This window comes from Electrona antarctica (assembly GCF_951216825.1).
Source record: "Electrona antarctica genome assembly, chromosome: 3".
In the NCBI taxonomy this organism is placed as follows: domain Eukaryota; kingdom Metazoa; phylum Chordata; class Actinopteri; order Myctophiformes; family Myctophidae; genus Electrona; species Electrona antarctica.
In genome coordinates this window covers 5489152-5509543 of record NC_136808.1, presented here as the reverse complement: position 1 = coordinate 5509543, position 20392 = coordinate 5489152, and the positions used below count along the sequence as shown (strand labels likewise).

The 20392-nt window shown below is 42.1% G+C and overlaps 2 protein-coding genes across 7 annotated transcripts in view; one reads left to right on the top strand and one right to left on the bottom strand.

Annotated features, from left to right (window-relative positions):
• itsn2b (intersectin 2b) overlaps nucleotides 1-2030 on the bottom strand; it is an 86380-nt gene extending 84350 nt beyond the window's left edge. For all 3 annotated transcript variants that reach the window (XR_013789713.1, XM_079497933.1, XM_079497934.1), the window contains exon 1: nucleotides 1851-2030. The gene's annotated coding sequence lies outside the window, so the exon portion shown is untranslated. The remainder of the gene's footprint in view (nucleotides 1-1850) is intronic.
• A 693-nt stretch (nucleotides 2031-2723) lies between these two features.
• On the top strand, nucleotides 2724-20148 carry gcfc2 (GC-rich sequence DNA-binding factor 2). Of its 4 annotated transcripts, none has more exons than XM_079496924.1 (18): nucleotides 2724-3183; nucleotides 3568-3660; nucleotides 4148-4300; nucleotides 4677-4934; nucleotides 5530-5633; nucleotides 5720-5847; nucleotides 6999-7182; nucleotides 7668-7791; nucleotides 8419-8458; nucleotides 9644-9807; nucleotides 10885-11084; nucleotides 11673-11802; nucleotides 12431-12552; nucleotides 13845-13921; nucleotides 14610-14676; nucleotides 17928-18071; nucleotides 18629-18765; nucleotides 19845-20148. In XM_079496924.1, exons 1-18 carry the CDS (start codon nucleotides 2853-2855, stop codon nucleotides 19966-19968), a joined length of 2580 nt encoding a protein of 859 aa, XP_079353050.1. In that variant the 5' UTR covers nucleotides 2724-2852; the 3' UTR covers nucleotides 19969-20148. The 4 variants fall into 4 exon arrangements, with proteins under 4 accessions (XP_079353050.1, XP_079353049.1, XP_079353048.1 ...); XM_079496923.1 differs by having other exon boundaries at nucleotides 4671-4934; nucleotides 5533-5633; XM_079496922.1 differs by having other exon boundaries at nucleotides 4671-4934.
• The last annotated feature ends 244 nt before the right edge of the window (nucleotides 20149-20392 follow it).

Genomic DNA, 20392 nt, shown 5'->3' with positions numbered 1-20392 from the left:
TTCAGCGCAATAATGGAGTCTCTTACTCCTACTGTACCAGCTCAGTGGCCTTGTGGTTTAGAGTGTCCGCCCTGAGACTGGGAGGTCGGGGTTCAATCCCCGGCCATACCAAAGACTGTAAAAATCATGTCCAGGGGGTGTACTTGTACATCAAGCCTCACGCTACAGAAACAGGAGATATGCTCCTGCCCTAAGGGCCCCATGGCTCGGCAAGGCTACTTACTTAGTAGCAAAAAAAAAAGCATAGCATATATGCTATAACTATTCTAAATTGTGCCAAATGTTTTTCTACACCACCTATCCTAGGATCACGCTGCAGCACATTTTGAGCTTGTAGATCTGTTATTTCTGTCACATACCGGTACACATCGGGGCTGCAATCATGCTGCCCATTTGGCGAATAACGACTTACGTTGGAGTAAGGACTGGAAAAAGGTTTTTTCTAATGTCAAATTGTGAGCATATTTCCACTGGGATTTCATGACCGTGGGAAGTGGGGAACCCTGGTCCTTAAAGCTGCAAGGCAGAGCGCTATATGAACCCAATGTATGGATTGGCCACATTCGGGGGAGGGAAGCCCGGAAGCAGAGAGGGCTTTGTCACACCACTCCTATGGACTGGGGCAGCACAGCTGTCACCGGAGACTGTTGAATGGATGGAGGGAAGCACCATGTCCTCCCGGTGGGGGCTCCTCACCGACAGGTGAGGTGAGCCAAACAGCAGTGGCAGCATAGAAGCAAATGCATTTGTGAGGACGATTCATTTATTGGCAAAATGACTACATAGAGGGGGAGAAAAGCCATCAAAAGTATTTGGTTACTCTTAAAAAAAAAGAAGGAAAAAATACCAAACACATGCACCCCAAATCTATGCAGGTTTGTCATTATGTACTGAAAAATGACACCCGTTTGAAGTGAGGGGCGCTAATGTAATGGTGATGTAAAACAAAACGGTGCCAACACAAACATTAAACGCCATTAACAATAAAAGAGACAATATGACGTAATGAGGCTCATTATGACGTAATTGTGTCCCTTCATTGTCAATGACGTTTACAAAACAAACATTGAACCTGTATGTAGGAGGGGCTAGCGCCCCTCAAAAGTGTGCTCATAGTGAATGAGGCTACACAGCTGGAGGACCACTGGTATGACCCTTTAAGAACCATTAAACTAGTGTGCACGTCACCTGTTGAACTTCATTCATACAGTCATTCACACTCTTATACTAATACTTACTTCATCTATAAACAGTTCATATCTACAGTGACGGTCTGTCTGGAGGTCAGACACATACAGTAGCATCACAGACTGTAGATAATCGTGTGGAACCAGCCACCTGGGACAGTCTGAGAAACATTTCACACATTTACATAACAGTGTCGCACGCGCGCGCCACACACACACACACACACACACACACACACACCTCTCGATAAACTGATGATAGATAATCACCTGTCACCCACTTGCAACCAACCAGTTCAACTAGTTTGGGGAGAAAGGAATTTAGGAAACATCCCAACAATCTGTAAACTTATAAACTATACAGTCATAGGCTAGCTATTGTACAGTATAAGGCAACAGTTGTATTTTGTGTAAATATTCGGCTGAACTAAGTACCATCAAGTTCTTGTGAGGTATCAAAGGGGTGAGGCATCATCAACCTTCCTTCAAAGACAGACTTATTGGCTTCCACTTTAAGGTTTTAACACACACTGAAACTATACAATAAACTTCTGCCCGCTTGTTTGTTTTTTTAAATCTCCCAAACAATTGTGTTTAACATCAAGCAACATTCATAACATCAAAGTTTCATTGGTGCTTAGATAAGCAGTTTCGGGTGCATACCTCTTTCCGCTGCGGTCAAAAAGGTGGACTTTCTGGAGCTTTTTTCCGCTGCCGAAGTTGTAATCCACTCCTCCGGTACTGAATGAAGACGATCCGTCATAAAACCTACGAGACTTCATGCGGCGAAATGTTAAGCTGTGTTCCTCCAAATAGACCTGTTGCTGACACTTCTACTACCACACAAACAACATGGCTGACAAGTATTGAGCTATGGGCGCTGTTAACATCTGACCGCACTCTGAGTGGGAGGAGAGAGAGAGAGAGGGAGGGGAGAGAGAGAGAGAGAGAGAGAGAGAGAGAGAGAGAGAGAGAGAGAGAGAGAGAGAGAGAGAGAGAGATGATGATGAATTGTATAAACTTGAAATTTGTACTTAGAAAATAGAATAGAAATACAACAGCTGGTTTTCATATTGAATAATAATAATAATAATAATAATAATAATAATAATAATAATAATAATAATAATAATAATTCCTCAATTATATATCTTCATTATGTTCATTATAGATAGAGGTCAATATTAGATTATGGATCAATAGGCCTATGTCTTCACACACCGACGTCCTGACCTTCAGCCTTTAATAGTATTTAAAATTCTTATATTGTATCATGCAGAATATTTGTCCTGTCCACATCAAAAGGACCCACTTATTGGTTCTAAAAGTGATATAAACACGACTAGCTACTTCACAAGTAAAATGTATCCTTTGTGCCATGATTAGTTATTTCTGTTCATTGTGATCAATTATGATCAATAAAATCACAATCGCAAATGTCTCATTAGCCATAATGCACTTTTCCAACAGCAGATAAAACCAAAACTCCAAATCCCACAATGCGTTGTTGTGATTAGTTTGCGACAGACGTAAAAAAAAAATCCTTGCCTAAATGCCTGCCGTATTACGTTTCTTATTGCTTCAGAAGAAGAACGACCACAACATTGACAACAACAGAACCTACACGTTTGGGATTATTGGCAGCAGTGTGGGTGGGTGAACATCATGTTCAAGAAGAAAACCAGGAGAAACTTTCGCCAAAGAAAAGGAGAATCCAGCAGCGATGAAGACGAGGAGAAGAAGAGAGGAGATGCGGGAGACGCAGGAGGCAGCCAGCAGCAGGTCCATCTCCCTTCCTCCTCCAGACCTCCAGGCCGCGGCATCGCATGCAGCTCCAAGCGGGAAGAGGCGCCTGTTAGACCGGACAGCAGCGACCCAGAGGACGGTGAGAAGAGAGATGAAGAACCCATGACGCTTTCAACGGAGCAAAGTGGAAAGAAAGACGGACAGAAAAAGAAAGGGAACGCCGTGCTGAGTTTCTCCGAGGATAAAGAAGGTTTGTCTTTTTGAAGAGACGATTATTATGGCCATATTTGAATTTATGCTTACATTTTGTTGAGATATATATATATATATATATATATATATATATATATATATATATATATATATATATATATATATATCATATGATTATGGCTGATGCTGGGTTAATGCTGAGTTTTAAACAGTCCAAGACAGTTGTCTTGGACAATCTGCAAACAAACTATATTCTAAAATATCTACTAATACTAATAACAGTTATAGAGATGGATTGCTGCCATGTGATTAGTGACAAAAATGATTGTGACACAGTACAGTAGTAAGAGTCACAATGAATCAATCACTGATGATAAGGCTATATGGTTTTTGCTTTTTTTGTATGTTTTTTTTAATACAGTTGCCGAGGGACCAGAATTTCAGCTGAGGAAGTCATCTGATAAAGCTGTTGTGTTCAAAAAAATCAAAAGAAAATCCCACAGCACTGCCATTGGTAACACACACACACACACACACACACACACACACACACACACACACACACACACACACACACACACACTCTTTTATGGATTATTTTAAATTCACTTTATTTTATTCCCAATTCCATTTCGTTCCACCAGTGTAATTGGTACAATTTTGGTTATCCACAAGATAACAACTGACAAGACCAACACGACTCATCACCATTACAGCTTACATTATTGTAATTATATATGCACATTGCACACACATTAATTAATAGTTATAGTATTTATTTTGTATTTATTTTTTGTGATTTTCTTTTTTTTAATTGATTTTAAAACAAAAGAGCACACTTGACTCACAGACAAAACCGACAACTGCTTGTGTATTTTCCTTAATGCGTATGTATACTATCTCAAACACACACACGTGCGCAAATTATATGTATTAAGTATACAACACACACACACACACACACACCTCCAACATCTCCTGTGCTCCCTGGACATCTGCAGGTGGAGATGGTTCCAAATCTGTTTCCTCCAGACTGGATTCACCATGCCCAATCCATGAGGAGGAGGAGGATGATGAGGATGATGATGATGATGGTCCAGCAACTCCCTATAGCTCTGCCTCTTCCCTCTCTGACACCTCTGTTCCTGAACAAGGTGCGTGGTTGTTTGTTTGCGTGCTGCAAAAGTCTGTGTTCAGCAACTTCAGGACAGACTTCATTCTGGGCGGGAACCCCTTTTGGTGTTAGCATTATGTTATGCTTTAGCGATTGAAAAATAGCAGATCTACAAGCTCATAGCGCGCCACCGAGTGCCGCGCTATGAGCTTGTAGGTCTGCTATTTTTGAAAAATCAAAGAACGACTGACATAGAAACATAGCTTTTTCAGGAAACAGTTTTAGGATTTAGACGCCATTTTTTAGAATCGGCCTCAGGTCTAAATGGGTTAATACTAATAAATGCATTTAAGTAAAAACAAAAAATCTATCGTGTGTGTGTGTGTGTGTGTGTGCGTGTGCGTGTGCAGTTACAGCACCTACAGTAATCCCTGATATCAAAGACATCCAGGCAGCCAAGAGGATCCGTAGAAACGCTCGAGCCCAGAAAGAGTTCCTCCCCCTGGGCATGAAGGAGCAGAACTCCCCTGCTAGCAGCTCAGACGTCCACAGCAGGGAGGATGAAGATGAAGAAGATGAAGAAGTTGACGACAGTGAGAAAGACGATCATGAGCGCAGGATAGAGTTTGCTCCGCGGACGAAAAGCATCAGGGAGAGAATTACTGAGAAACTAGGTAAGAGAGGATGTTAACCCATTTTGGGGCGGGAACCCCTTTTGGTGTTTTAAACATTATGTTATAATTTAGCTATTGAAAAATAGCAGATCTACAAGCTCATAGCGCGCCACCGAGTGGCGCGCTACGAGCTTGTAGGTCTGCTATTTTTGAAAAATCATGAAAATGTGGCACAAATTTGGAATATATATATATTTTTAACTTTTTAAATCTTTGCTTCTGGCGGGGGGTGGGGGTCCCTGGAACAACATATTTTCAGATGGGGGTCGGAGGCCAATTACATATCATTTTTGGGGTCCTTGACATGAAATATTGTGCACAACTAAGGGCCGATTCATACTCCTATTTTAGAGCTGAATAAAAGTCGTAGAGCCTACAATTTGACGTCATTTGAGGTTCGGGTGGGCGGGTACCGTCCTAAAGTCGGCTCTTCGGTGCTACGGAAAATTTCTGACGAGCCGAAATCATTTCCGCCGAAACAGCGGTAAAATAGGAGTATGAGGCCTAAATGGGTTAAAAAAATATATAAGTTTAACGGATATCAAGAGTTAGAGGAGCGCATACATTTTCTTTACGTAACGAGTGTGTGTTTCAGAAGGAAGCGACGACAGTGGCCGTGACTCCTCGGAGAGAGAGGATCAGGACGTCTGGGAGGAGATGCAGATTGGGAAAGGAGTCAAAAGAAGGCCAGGAGAACAGGTGAAGAATCGTATATATGGCTCAACAACGAAGACATAAATAAATACAAAGTTCTGTTTCTAACCCTGCCTCTCGTCTCCTCTCAGAGTCCGTCCGGCAGTGACAGCAGTTGGACGGGCAGGCAGAGACGGAAGACCAGATCGACGGCCGTCCACCTCCCGGAGACTCTGCCTCCCGTCTCCATCTCCACGGTGATGAGGAGAATCAATGCAAAGTCAGTATGTTTAGCGTCTTTAATGGCTGTCAAAACAAACGGTATTTTAATACATGCGACATCTTTAACCCATTTAGACCTGAGGACGTATGTCTTCTAAATCCTGACAGTTTTATGAAATACCTCATGTTTCTGTATCAGTAGGTGCTCAATATTTCATGTCAAGGACCCCAAAAATGATATCCACCGACCCCCATCTGAAAATATGTAGTTCCAGGGAACCCCCCCAGAAGCAAAGATGTGAATATATATTCAAAGATTTGTGCCGCATTTTCACGATTTTTCAAAAATGGCAGATCTACAAGTTCATAGCGCGGCACTCGGTGCTGCACTATGAGCTTGTAGATCTGCTATTTTCAATAGCTAAAGTATAACATAATGCTATAAACACCAAAAGGGGGTTCCCGCCCAGAATGGGTTAAAACGCATTTAACATCAATGTTAAGTACACCTTCAAAGCACTTTGAGGCTAGCCCCTCCAACGTCTGGCTTTTGGAATTCCGTCCTGTGGCAGCCACGTCTATGGCTATAGGTTTGTTTAGAGCACTTTGAACAAACATTACCAGGCGCCCCTCACTTCACACAAGTGTGATTTTGTTTTATAGACATAAGACAAAAACTTCATTGCAAAAGAGAGAAATCTTCCATCCCACCTCTCTCTCATTTTCCATTATAACCCTGATAATTGGGTCTTATTGTGAGTCTTCACTGAAGAATTACTGAGGCAGTGAATGATAGAAATCAGATGTTTTTTTACTTGGGATTGAAAGTCAATAAAGACTCGATCTAAAGACTAAAGAGTTCATGAGTCTTTCCGTGGGAAAACTAGGGAATTTGGGTCTCTGATTCTGAATAGAATGCCTAATCTGATGCTCTGTAAAAGACACAAAGGTCATAAATATTCTTGAATGTAGTTATCCCTGTTAAACCAAAACTGAAAGCTTGAATCAGTGCAAGATGGTAGAAATGTCCATCCTCTCTTCCTATTATTGCACCACCTGTCCGTTCAAGTTTTCTTGAGAAACATTGTATTTGACGATTTAGCAGGATGAAGTAAATTCGTTTTCGGAGGAGCTGTTACATTTCAGGGTGTCGATGATGATGATGTCGCTGGAACCTCTCTTTACTGTTTCATCTCGTCTTTTCTCCAGACTGGAGTCTCTGAAGGAGGTGCACAGAGCACGTCAGGCAGAGCTGAGGAGGATGACGGGAGACGCAGAGAGTTCTAGGATCTCTATAGAGAAGCTGGAGGAAGGGTCCTCGGAGGCCCAGCTGAAGTTCTTCAAGAAGATGAACGTCTACAGTCAGAACCTGGTGGAGTGCCTCCAAGAGAAGGTAGAACCGTAACCCATTTAGGCCTGACGTCGAAATTAAAAAAAATGTCTTCTAAATTCTGACAGTTTTCTGAAATACCTCATGTTTCTCTATCAGTGGTTCTCAATATTTCCTGTCAAGGACCCCCACAAATTATATGTAATTGGCCACCGACCCCCAACTGAAAATATGTTGTTCCAGGGACCCCCTCAGAAGCAAAGATTTGAGTTAAAAACGTTTGTGCCAACATTTTCACAATTTTTCAGAAATAGAAGACCTACAAGCTCGTAGCGCGCCACTCGGTGGCACGCTATGAGCTTGTAGATCTGCTATTTTTCAATAGCTAAATTATAACATGATGTTTAAAACACCAAATGGGGTTCCCGCCCAAAATGGGGTAACTTAGATTTACATTGTTAACCCTTTTTCCGTCTTTTAGAGTTAATGTTAATTTAACGGTCTGTATAAAGGACGATCAGCTGAAAGAGTTGCTGTGTGTTTTGTAGGCGATGGAGATCAACTCATTGGAGGTGGAGCTGCATTCTCTCCTGTCTGACCACATGGAGGCGCTGGTGGCAAACAGACGGCAGACCGTCAGGGAGGAGGCTGGCCGCCTGCAGCAGCTCACCTGTGAGTTGTGAAATGAAATGATTACTATATTTACCCAGGGTATCTGGGCTAAGCTCAAGAACTTGTTTCCAGCCAGGCCCTGCTCATAGAACATTTCATCGTAGTGGTTCAATGCCTTGTTCAAGGGCACTTCAGCGGTGGTAATTTTAACGTGTCGGACCGCTGATTCGAACTGGCGACCTTCCGGTATCAAGACCGCTCCGCAATCCGTTCGGCCACCGCTGCCACTTGTGCGCCACTTGTGCGTGTGACATGCATGTAGTTCCACAGGCACATTGCTTCACCCTGCTTGACCTATAATATGCATGTTATTATGTGTATTTGATGTATACAGAATATGCAACATGTTCTATGAAGTATTGTATGTATGTAAAAAAGGATAATTTCCAGTTCACATTATGGGTAGTAATGGATCTGATTACCGTGTTTCCTCCTCCGCGTCATCAGTGCCCATACCCGAGGCGGGGTTGGCGAAAGGGCATTTCTGGGTGAAAAAAATGGGTTGCAAAATCGTGGGATAAAAATTATTAAAAAATGTATATATATATGAGTGGATGGACATGGTCAGTTTGGTGTGTCAGGGCCTTTATGAGTGGATGCCACTGTGAAACTGTCTCTCATCTGTAGATGGCGCTGCTGAGCAGAGTGGAGGTGGTCCCAGTCAGAGGTGAGTGAGACAGTGTTGATTTCGTCGACTAAAACTAAGACGAAAAATGTTCGTCTTAGGAAGGGAAGGGACAAGAGATCCAGTATTTTACACTTGGTTGCGCTGCGACGCATTGTGGGCTTGTAGATCGGCTATTTTCAGTAAGTGTAAAAACAGTAATTTTGTTCGACTAAATCAACTGTAGATTTACAGTTTAGTCACCTAAAAGGTGACACCTAAAAGGTGACTAAACCAGGTCTGCTATTTTTTTTTTAATCCTGAAAATGTGGTGCAAATCTTTAAATATATATTCTTTCAGAGCAAACGTTTTTAACTCAACCTTGCTTCTGGGGAGTCCATGGAACAACATATTTTTAGATGGGGGGGGGGGGGAGTCGGCGGCCAATTTCTATAACATTTCTGGGGTCCTTTTCAGAAAACTGTCAGGATTTTGAAGACATTTGTAGAATCGAACTTAGGTCTAAATGGGTTAACCCATTTTGGGCGGGAACCTCTTTTGGTGTTTTAAACATTAATTTAGCTATTGAAAAATAGCAGATCTACAAGCTCATAGCACGCCACCGAGTGGCGCGCTATGAGCTTGTAGGTCTGCTATTTTTGAAAAATCGTGAAAATGTGGCTCAAATCTTTGAATGTATACATATTATTTCAGAGCGAATGTGTTTAACTCAAATCTTTGCTTCTGAGAGGTCCCTGGAACAACATATTTCCAGATGGGGGTCGGTGGCCAAATACATATCATTTTTGTGGTCCTTGACATGAAATATTGAGAACCACCAACTGTCAGGATTTAGAAGACCTTTTTTAAATGTCGATGTCAGGCCTAAATGGGTTAAAGGGGAAAACCACCCATTTTCAACATTTTACTATGCCATTAATATACCGTAGAGCTGTTGTGTGGAAATAATAAAAAAGTCCCCCTATTCTGTGTTTCCTAGAACTGTAATTATGAAAAAAATCATTAACATGGTGAAACACATCTTGATGATGTCATCAAGATGTGTTTCACCATGTTAATGATTTCTTTCAGACCTCTAGTTCTAGGAAACACAGAATGGGGGAACTTTTTTATTATTTCCACACAACAGCTCTACGGTATATTAATGACATAGTAAAATGTTGAAAATGAGTGGAATGCCCCTTTAAGACAACAATTCTAAGATAACCCAATGTTATTCTCCATAGAGAAATTACTTTAGTGACCCAGGGGATATCAATGTTGTCCTTTTGGCATGACGACGTGTTTAAATGCTGCAGAGAGGACGCCGCCGAGGACGCGATGTGTGTCGACACGCCCGAAGACACACAGCCGTCATCAGAAGAAGAGGACGAGCTTCAGAGGGAGAGAGGTCACCGTCCACTTTGTTTATCTCTAAATCCTTCGTATTCGTTTCTTTCTCCGTCAATGTATCTGCATCTCCACCGATCTCCCGTTCATTCCTCAAATCCACGCATCTGTAAATGAAACCATGAATCTTACATTCAATAGGGCTGTCAAAACTGTCCCATGAATTATGTTTCCGTATCCCTTCTAAAAGCATACTGTGGGTTTGAATAAATATGCACTTTTGAGGTTATATTTTGCGAAGACATAAATATTTGAAAACTTCAAACACAAAACTGTAAAAGTTGACATGTATAGTTTACAATACATCCACATTACAATAAAAGCTCTGTAGCCGAGTTGGTTTGTGAACTCACCGTTATTATTACCATACCAACGATGGGTCATTTTTAGTGATTCGAATTAGAATCGCGATTCCCGCTATGAACGATTCAAAATCGATTCATCATTTCCTTCAGTCATTTTCAAGTTACTGTAGTATAGTCACTTCAGTTGGCTGGAGTAGATTGTGATGAAATCCTATGTATTGAATCGAGAATCATTTTGAATAGAGAATCGTTTTGAGTCTGGAAAAAAAATCGTTTTTGGATTGCGAATCGTGACCCCAAGAATCGGAATCGAATCGAATCGAATCGTGGGACACCCAAAGATTCACAGCCCTAGTAATTTTATCTCCATACGTACATTTGTCTGAATATCCTTTACTGTAACTGTATCATTATCCATCCACTTATTGATCCATCTATTGATGTACTGTATCTGCATATTCATCCATCCATTGGCATTTATGTATCGATCCATTGTAGTGATGCTTTTTTTTTAACCCATTTTGGGCGGGAACCCCTTTTGGTGTTTCAAGCATTATGTTGTACTTTAGCTATTAAAATAGCAGATTTAGCTATATAAAATAGCAGATCTACAAGCTCATAGCGCGGCACCGAGTGCCGCCCTATGAACTTGTAGGTCTGCTATTTTTTTTAAATCGTAAAAATGTGGCGCAAATTTTTGTATATATATTTTCTTTCAAAGTGAATGTTTTTAACTCTGGTCTAAATGGATTAAAATCTCTTTCCTGCCTCAGTGGCCGTCCTGCAGCGCGCTCAGTCGTTGTTCGGTGACGTGGAGGAGGAGTTCAGTGACGTCCAGAAGGTCCTGAGAGCTTTCGAGGAGTGGAGAGACTTCCATCCAGACTCCTACCAGAACGCGTACATCTCCCTCTGCCTCCCAAAGCTGCTGAACCCACACATCAGGCACCAGATCTTAAGCTGGAACCCTCTGACGGTACGCACGCACGCACGCACATACAGTACGCACAAACATTTACATCTTCAAATGTTCTTTGGCAACATGCCAGGAAGGGATTGCCTATATTTGGAATTGCCTTTTTCAATTATCCCATTTTGGGCGGGAACCCCTTTTGGTGTTAGCATTATGTTATGCTTTAGCTATTGAAAAATCGAAGAACGACTGACATAGAAACATAGCTTTTTCAGAAAACTCAGGATGTAGAAGACATTTTTAGAATCTGATCTCAGGTCAAAATAGGTTAAATAAGGTTAGGAAGCGAAGACGGTGGACATGCCCAAATTTGGGCATGTACAACTTCCTGGTCTCAATTGCGCATGTTTCTTTCCTTCCATGTTTCTTTCTTTTCTTTTCTTTTCTTTCTTTTCTTCCATGTCTTCTTTCTTTTCCTTCCATGTTTCTTTCCTTCCATGGAGCAACATGGAGTCCACCGTACGGTATTCGCTTCCTAACCTTATTTAATTAACCTTGGTTTACCTGAGGCACAAAATCCAGGAGCTCTTCATGTTTTAATGATTTATTCTTTTCAAGAGGCCCCATTGTATCCGTGTTTGTGTTTCTCAGGACAGCGTAGGTGACGTTGAAGCATTGCCATGGTACGGAGCTGTAGAGTCCTTCTGTCTCAACCAGGAGCACACGGACACACAAACATTCACTAATGTTGTAGAGAAGACGCTGCTGCCCAAAATAACAGGTAGCTCGCTCACTCACTCACTCTTCACTCGTCACTTACACTGAAGGGATCAAATAGCTAAATTGCATTTGTTGTACCTTTTTTTTTTATATTGTTTCTCAATTAATACTTGCCATGTATTGTCAACTGCTTTTATTTTCTTATATTTTTTTTACTATGAATGTTCAATCACTTCTGTCCGAAAAAGCATATCTGGGTATTTAACCCATTTTGGGCGGGAACCCCTTTTGGTGTTAGCATCATGTTATACTTTAGCTATTGAAAAATAGCAGATCTACAAGCTCATAGCGCGCCACCGAGTGGCGCGCTACGAGCTTGTAGGTCTGCTATTTTTGAAAGATCGTGAAAATGTGGCGCAAAACTGAAATATGTGCTTCTGGGGGGGTCCCTGGAACAACATATTTTCAGATGGGGGTCGGCGGCCAATTACATATATTTTTGGGGGTCCTTGACATGAAAACGTTTGAGAACCACTGACATAGAAACATGGGTTTTTCAAGAAAACTGTCATTTTTTTTTTTCAATGTCGGGCCTAAATGGGTGAAGTATTTAAGATGTTTGATCTGACCGAGATCAAACATATTTTTTTTTTAATACGACTCCTCTCTGTCTCCTGTTTCCTCCTAAGCCTACGTAGAGTTGGTGTGGGACCCTCTGTCTCACCGTCAGTCCGTCTGTCTGTCCGACGTCTGTCACAGTCTGAGGGACGACTTCGCCGTCTTCCAGGGAGAGCAGAGCAAACCAGTCAAGGTTAGACATGTCTGTCTGCCATCCTGTCTGTCTGCCATCCTGTCTGTCTGCCATACTGTCTGTCTGCCATACTGTCTGTTAGGGATGGGTCCGATTTATCGATTATCGTTAACAGGACCCGAAATCGATTATGAAAATTGATAATCGAAAAAATAAATAAAATCTTTTTTTGTTTATGAAAATCTTTTGGAAAGGCAATATTGTCATCCAAACAGGACAGGGCTATAGGCCTACCAAAGTGTGCCTGGAATGTGTCTGTGTAGCTGCATGAGGAGTGTGAGTCATTGAGTGTGACTGGAGATTGATTCCAATCAAGATACATGTTTGGAGGATTTAGCAGGTGTTGGGAATTTACCTAATCAGGCCTAGGCTGGGGTTGCTATGGTGATCAATTGGCTCAACACTGGTCCAGGGACCACCAGTGGTCCTCATTTAAAGATGGAGTTAGTAACCAAATGGACCCTTATTAACTCTCAAGAGTTAAAATTATTGTTAAGCATCTACATCAGGTGTTCCCAAACTTTTTTTTACTTAGGTAACCCTTGGGGGGAAGATTTTTTTTATTTGTAGGGTTCATTAAAAAAAACAATTTGGGTGGGGCTTATCGAATTATCGATTAATATTGAATTATGCTAATCTATTTTCATTTTTGACACATTTACACATCCCTACTGTCTGTCTGCCATTCTGTCTGTCTGTCTGCCATGCCGTCTGTCTGCCATACTGTCTGTCTGCCATACTGTCTATCAAACATCAGTACTCTGTCTGCCTGGAACACTGTGTGTGTGTGTGTGTGTGTGTGTGTGTGTGTGTGTGTGTGTGTGTGTGTGTGTGTGTGTGTGTGTGTGTGTGTGTGTGTGTGTGTGTGTGTGTGTGCGTGTGCGTGTGCGCGCGCGCGTGCGCGCGCGCGCGCACTACACGGTGTGTATTAACAATTTGTTTGTTGACAGAGTGTGTTAAATGGTGCATTTATATAGCGCCTTTATCCAAGGCGCTTTACATAGATTGTGCATTACATTCAGACATTCACACACACATTCACACACCGATGGCAGCGGAAACCATGCAAGGCACCAAACCTGCACATCAGGAGCAATTAGGGGGTTCAGAGTCTTGCTCAAGGACACATCGACACTAACTCTGGGGGGAGCCCACAGGGTTCGAACTGGCAACCTTTGCGGTTACCATCCGGCCACTCTACCCCTGAGCTGCCGCTGGAGTGTGTGTTTACAGTGTGTGTTTACGACGACGTGTTTGTGTGTTGACGTTGTGTATGTGTGTGTGTCATGCAGGTGTTTATTCAAGCTGTCGTCAGCAGACTGAGAAGTTGTGTTGATGAAGATATATTCATCCCACTGTTCCCCAAACCGTAAGTCCATGAATTCATCCGTACTGTAACAAACAGCCGCATAATAACACACAGGCAGAATGGGATGCATACTGTACATCCGTACTGTAACAAACAGGAGTATAATAACACACAGGCAGAATGGGAGTTGAACCGGTGACCCTTTTTGAATTTGGAGCACTGCTCATGCCTCCCTGAATAGTAACTATCTTTACTTTTGTATTTTCCTCAATTCCAAATGTAGTGTCGTCTTCTCATCTTTACATACATATTTTACATGTATTTAACCCATTTTGGGCGAGAACCCCTTTTGGTGTTTTAAGCATTATATACTTTAGCTGTTGAAAAATAGCATATCTACAAGCTCATAGCGCGGCACCGATGAACTTGTAGGACTGCTATTTTTGAAAAATTGTGGCGCAAATCTTTGAATATATATTCTTTCCGAACGTTTTTAACTCAAATCTTTGCTTCTGGGTGGGTCCTTGGAACAACATATTTTCAGATGGGGGGTCGCCGGCCAATTACATATATTTTTGGGGGGTCCTTGACATGAAAATGTTTGAGAACGACTGGGTTTTTTCAGAAAACTGTCAGGATTTAGAAGACATTTTGTAGAATCGTTCCCAGGTCTAAATGGGCCAACATCTTCCGCTGTGTTTGCTCCTTTGTGACTCATGTGTGTGTTTTTTTTTGGTCATAATTGCAGAGTTCTGGAGGACCTCACGTCTCCTCAGTGTGGATTCAGAGACCGGCAGCTGTGGACGGCTGTGAAGGTTTGTTCAACACTGTTTTAGAGCAGGGGTTCTCAACCCGTGGGTCGCGACCCCTCGGGGGGTCGCCAAATTATTTTAGGGGGTCCCCAAATTATTTTCAAAAAAAAAAAGATTTTCTTTTCACGATTTAAAAAAAATAGCAGACCTACAAGCTCGTAGCGCGCCACTCGGTGGCGCGCTACGAGCTTGTAGATCTGTTATTTTTAAATAGCTAAATTATAACAATGCTTAACACACCAAAAGGGGTTCCCGCCCAAAATGGTTTAAGGTTATTGTAGCAGTCAATTTATATTGGGGGTCGGGAGGGGGCGGGGCGGGGGTCCCGAGACATTGCCAAAGCATTTCCGGGGGTCCCCGGCCAAAAACGTTGAGAACCCCTGTTTTAGAGAAGGAGGAGAGACCCGCACACCGCCACTTGCTGGTTCAAGAGGTTTACTTTGATAAGAGTCGTAGCAACGTTTCGGGCCTTTCGGCCTTCTTCAGGCATAGTTTGAGAATAGGCTGACATTCATTAAATACACAACAGGTTTAGACAACCAATCAAATTGCATATAGTAATCATTCATCAGATAGCAGCTGTGCCTTAAGGTGCAGTACTTCTGTAGAACATTCCTAGTATATTATTGAAAGTCACCAATTGCAACAATACAGGGAATAATATCAAAGTCATGCCATAATACATAAGGAAATCAACATACAATGTATAAGTAAATAAATGTCAAAATAAGGTCCATACTCAAACAAGAGTGGACATAAAGTATAAAAAAGGACAGACATAGTGCTTGTGGTACCACATTGGTTCAACACTGTAACATCACCCCAGGAATGGTCTGTCATACTATGCACAGCCAGACAATCGGAGATCTCTGCCCAGTGCCTACCGATACGTGATGTCCAGCCCCTTCCTCTCTAACCCTCTCTAGCACGTCCCTGGAGATCTCTGCCTACAGATACAGTTATTTTTTTATAAAGTGGTGCAACTTAAGTGCCTATGTGTGTGGCTGGCTGGGTGGGTGGGTGGGTGGGTGCATCTGAGCACGAAAACAGGTTGGTTTTTTCACCACCTGTGCGCAACCTAACACACACACACAAACACACACGCACATTAACTGTATATATGGTGATTTTGGGTGTGCCAGTACAGTACAGTGACAGTACAGTACAGTACAGTAGAGGGTACAGTAGAGGGACCCCCACACGGTAACTCTGTCATTTCTCAACCGTTTCGGACGCGGGGCGGCTCGCCGGAATCGGGCCGGCACCCTGGGTGCGTTCCTGTGGGTCTGGAACTCCCCCCCCCTCCCGGGACCCCCACACGGAGTTGCACCACTTACTTCACACGGGTGTGATTTTTTTATATATATATTTTTTTTTTATCCCACGATTTTTCACCCCTGTGTCAATTATCTAATGTGATCCTGGGCTCTACACACACTCCACCAACCTAGTCCCCATATATGGGGGACATGGGGAGAGCAACGGACTTGAACTCATGCTTCCTTCATGCCTGAGTGTCCCAAGTTGCTCCTTTACACCTGACAGGGGGGGGCAGTTTCCCTGGTTGGACGTAGCGCGTGGAAGGAACACGTTTATTATTTCCAACCAGTTTCTTTCCCCTCCATCAGGCGCCCCGATACAGTTCTAACATTCAATAAATGGGCTTGGATCAGCGGGAGAAAACCAGCATTATCAAACCTATGCCCACTGCTTTGAAAAATCAACCATATACCATCCCATATGTCCCTTTTTAAGTCTATGCACTGGTTCTGTGAAGCTGTTATTTAACCCATTTTGGGCGGGAACCCCTTTTGGTGTAAACATTTTGTTATAATTTAGCTATTGAAAAATAGCAGATCTACAAGCTCGTAGCGCGCCACCGAGTGGCGCGCTACGAGCTTGTAGGTCTGCTATTTTTGAAAAATCGTGAAAATGTGGAATATAGATATATTTTTAGAACGAACGTTTTTAACTCAAATCTTTGCTTCTGGGGGGTCCCTGGAACAACATATTTTTAGATGGGGTTCAGCGGCCTCTTACATAAAAAAAATGTGGGTTCCTGGACATGACATATTGAGCACCACTGATACAGAAACATAGGGTTTTTCAGAAAACTGTCAGGATTTTTAAGACATTTGTAGAATCGTTCCCAGGCCTAAATGGGTTAACACATTTTCTAATTGTTTCCAGACACTTTTTAGCCTATTGTATTTATTTTAATCTCATTCGGCAGAGATCTCTGGCAGCGTGAGACTACAGTACCACATCAACGTGGTACTGTATATGTGTATTACTAGAAGCTTGCACGCCCGCGGTGCACTCACGTCTCGTCCACGTAGTTGTTTCTCTGTGAATATCATGTGTCCGAGAGAGAGAGACACACACACACACACACACACACACACACACACAGAGCGTACATTTTGAAAGAAGGCAGACAGCGGTTTGTCTTTGGCCTACTGACCGCGTTTTGTCCGTGCTGGGCAGGTTGTGTGAATGTGTGGTCGCTCTGTAATCGAGCAAAGGATAGAGAGAGGTAGGTAAACCACAGGGAGAGCGAGCGTTCCGTGCTCACCGCAGTTCATGGAAAGCCCCCCCCCCGCTGTGATTGGTCAGTAGTCGAGCATCCACAGAGCTCGGTTGAAAACGCAGAGAACCCGCGCACAAAAGTTGCGCGCTCCATTGTTGGGCACAAATAGAGCGTCGCAGTCCCGCCCCCTTTCATGACGACGCCAGGCCCAGGAAATGAATCCCAATGCATTTTTCCCATAGACATTTCATAAAGTATTTATTTAAAGACCTTTTAAGTGGCGTACGAAGCCAACTCGAGTCGTGACAAATCATGACAACACACACAATATTTTGGACCAAACAAATAATTACAAAGAAGAAAAACAACAAAAAGTGTTGTAACCTGCCGTTTCTTTCTACTTTCTAATTCTTTGTTTGGCCCAAAACATTGTGTTTAGTGTCATGATTTGTCACGACAAGAGTTAGCTTTGTCCACGGCGTGAACGTCTTTAAATAAATACTTTCTGAAAAGTCTATGAGGAAAATGAACAGGGATTTATTTTCCGGGTCTCTCGAGGGGGCGGGACTGCGACGCTCTATACACTTGCATTGTGGCTGCGGAATTCTCTCAAATGTAATAATAGATGTGTGTATTATGGTGAACCATCATGTGTATTAATATTATGGTTTATGGTATGTGTGTACCGTTTAATATTGTGTATTGTATGTGTATTATTTTGTAGCTCCTGGGGAACATGAGGTTATGGGACCAGATCCTCCCTGAGAGCGTGCTGAAGGACCTGATGCTGAACAAACTGCTGAATGCACGCGTGATGATCATTCTGCTGAACCAGAGCCAGACAAACCCCGTCCACATGCTCGGCAAGGTACATAACTTTTGTGTGTGTGCGTGTGCGCGCGTGCCTGTTGGGGTGTCAAAAAAAATCGATTCAAATTATTATCACGATTCCGTTATAAAGGATTCAAAATCGATTCATAATTTCCGAAAATCGATTATTATTTTTCTGGTTACAGTTACAGGAGTTTTCACTACATGGTGTCTGTGATATGAAATGTAAGCTCACCCTAATCACAGTAAACATCATGTCTTCAGTCATTTTCAAGTTACTGTAGTCACTTCAGTTCAAGACTGGAGTAGATTGTGATGAAATCCTATGTATTGAATCATTTTGAATAGAGAATCGTTTTGAATCTGGAAAAAAATGCTTTTGAATTAAAAAAAAAAAAAAAAGTTTTTGGATTGAGAATCGAGTTGAATCGATTCGTGACCCCAAGAATAGTGGGACACTCAAAGATTCACAGCCCTAGTGTACATGTCTGTTCAACAACGTTGTGAGCTTGTAGATTTGATATTTGCGCTAGATTGTTCGCAGCCTCTTCACACACAGTATCCTTTTCTTTCTCTCGTGTCTCTCTCTCTCAGATAGCAGACAGTCTACCAGAGTCTTGGTTTGTAGATTTGAGCGAGTGTCTGCCTGAACTCCGGTCTCTCAGTGACTTAATGCTTCAGACGGTGGATTCCATCTGCAAAGATCTGTCGCCTGAAGAGCCCGTTATTAGGTATACCACACACTACATTATGTTCTACTTTAGCTATTGAAAAATAGCAGATCTACAAGCTCATAGCGCGCCACCGAGTGGCGCGCTATGAGCTTGTAGGTCTGCTATTTTTGAAAAATCGTGAAAATGTACATCACATCTTTGAATATATATATATTACAGAGTCAACGTTTTTAACTCAAATCTTTACTTCTGGGGGCAGAGGTCCCTGGAACTACATATTTTCAAATGGGGGTCGGCGGCCTGTTACATATAATTTTTGGGGTCCTTGACATGAAATATTGAGCCGATATAGAAACATAGGTATTTCAGAAAACTGTCATGATTCAGAAAACATTATTTAAATTTCGATGTCAGGCCTAAATGGGTTTAATCCATTGAGACCTGGAACGCATCCATGTCACGTTAGCGTTTAACCACATTAACCATTAACCCATTTTGGGGCGGGAACCCCTTTTGGTGTTTTAAACATTGTTATAATTTAGCTATTGAAAAATAGCAGATCTACAAGCTCATAGCGCGCCACCAAGTGGCGCGATATGAACTTGCAGGTCTGCTATTTTTGAAAAATCGTTAAAATGTGCCTCGAATCTTTCAGAAAATTGTCATGATTTAGAAAACTTTTTTTTTTAAATTTCGATGTCAGGCCTAAATGGGTTTAAATACCACACACTGCATCAAGTGAATGAAAGACTCGTCTTCCTAATAAGCCTATCTCACAGAATTTCCCCACCCCCCTTAATACGCCCCCTTTTGGGGTTAGTGGTGATAGCGTGAGGTCACTCCATAGACGCTCCATGTTAACGGAGGTAATTTAAGAAGTCTACAACTTTAGTTTTCTCAAGGTAACGTTTGTTCTCTGTTCGAGCTGATTTACCATCTTGTTTGCTTCATAATAATATTGGTCTGTCACATTTTTAGTTTACATTAGAAAATGTACTTAGATTATCCAGAGAAAGAAACGTGTAAATGCTAATGTTAAAGACACCACTATTTACCGGAAGTGGGCGTGAAAAGCGGGCTGTGAGATAGGCCTATTCTAACGTCTAACACTGAACTTCCGGTTCTCTCTCTTAAAGGTCGACAGTGCTTAAAATCTTGCAGGTCCTGAACAGAATCCGTTCCTTTGAGAGTATCCAGACCATCGCAGAGAAATACAACTACCAAGAGATGGTCTACTCTCAACAGCTGCTGAACAATTAACCTGATTAGTAACCTTTCTGACTGGATACACAAAGGTTTCCATCAATGATTTAAACGTTACGTTTTGTCTTGTTTTGATAATACAAGTTCTACTTTCTGTACATAAGATGGCAATTGCAAAATGCCATTTGTTACTCCTCAAATTATATTTCGATAAATCTTAATAAATCCTTTTAAATATCTGGTGGTCTGTAAATGTCTTTAAGACAGCATCCGCATAAGCTGCCATCTTGCGCTACCCCCTTCTGAGTGTAAGAGAATATTTAACCCATTCAGGACAGGCAACCCCTTTTGGGGTTTTAAGCATTGTTATACTTTAGCTATTGAAAAATAGCAGATCTACAAGCTCGTGGCGAGGCACCGTGCCACGAGCTTGTAGGTCTGCCATTTTTGAAAAATCGTGCAAATCTTTGAATATATTATA

What these genes read in the sequence shown, in the direction of transcription:
- gcfc2 (XM_079496922.1), top strand. Translation starts at nt 2,853, where the DNA reads ATGTTCAAGAAGAAAACCAGGAGAAACTTTCGCCAAAGAAAAGGAGAA. An exon ending in AGCAGAGCAAACCAGTCAAG is followed by an intron (nt 12,553 to 13,844) that starts GTTAGACATGTC and finishes TGTGTCATGCAG; the next exon opens with GTGTTTATTCAAGCTGTCGT. An exon ending in ATCCCACTGTTCCCCAAACC is followed by an intron (nt 13,922 to 14,609) that starts GTAAGTCCATGA and finishes TCATAATTGCAG; the next exon opens with AGTTCTGGAGGACCTCACGT.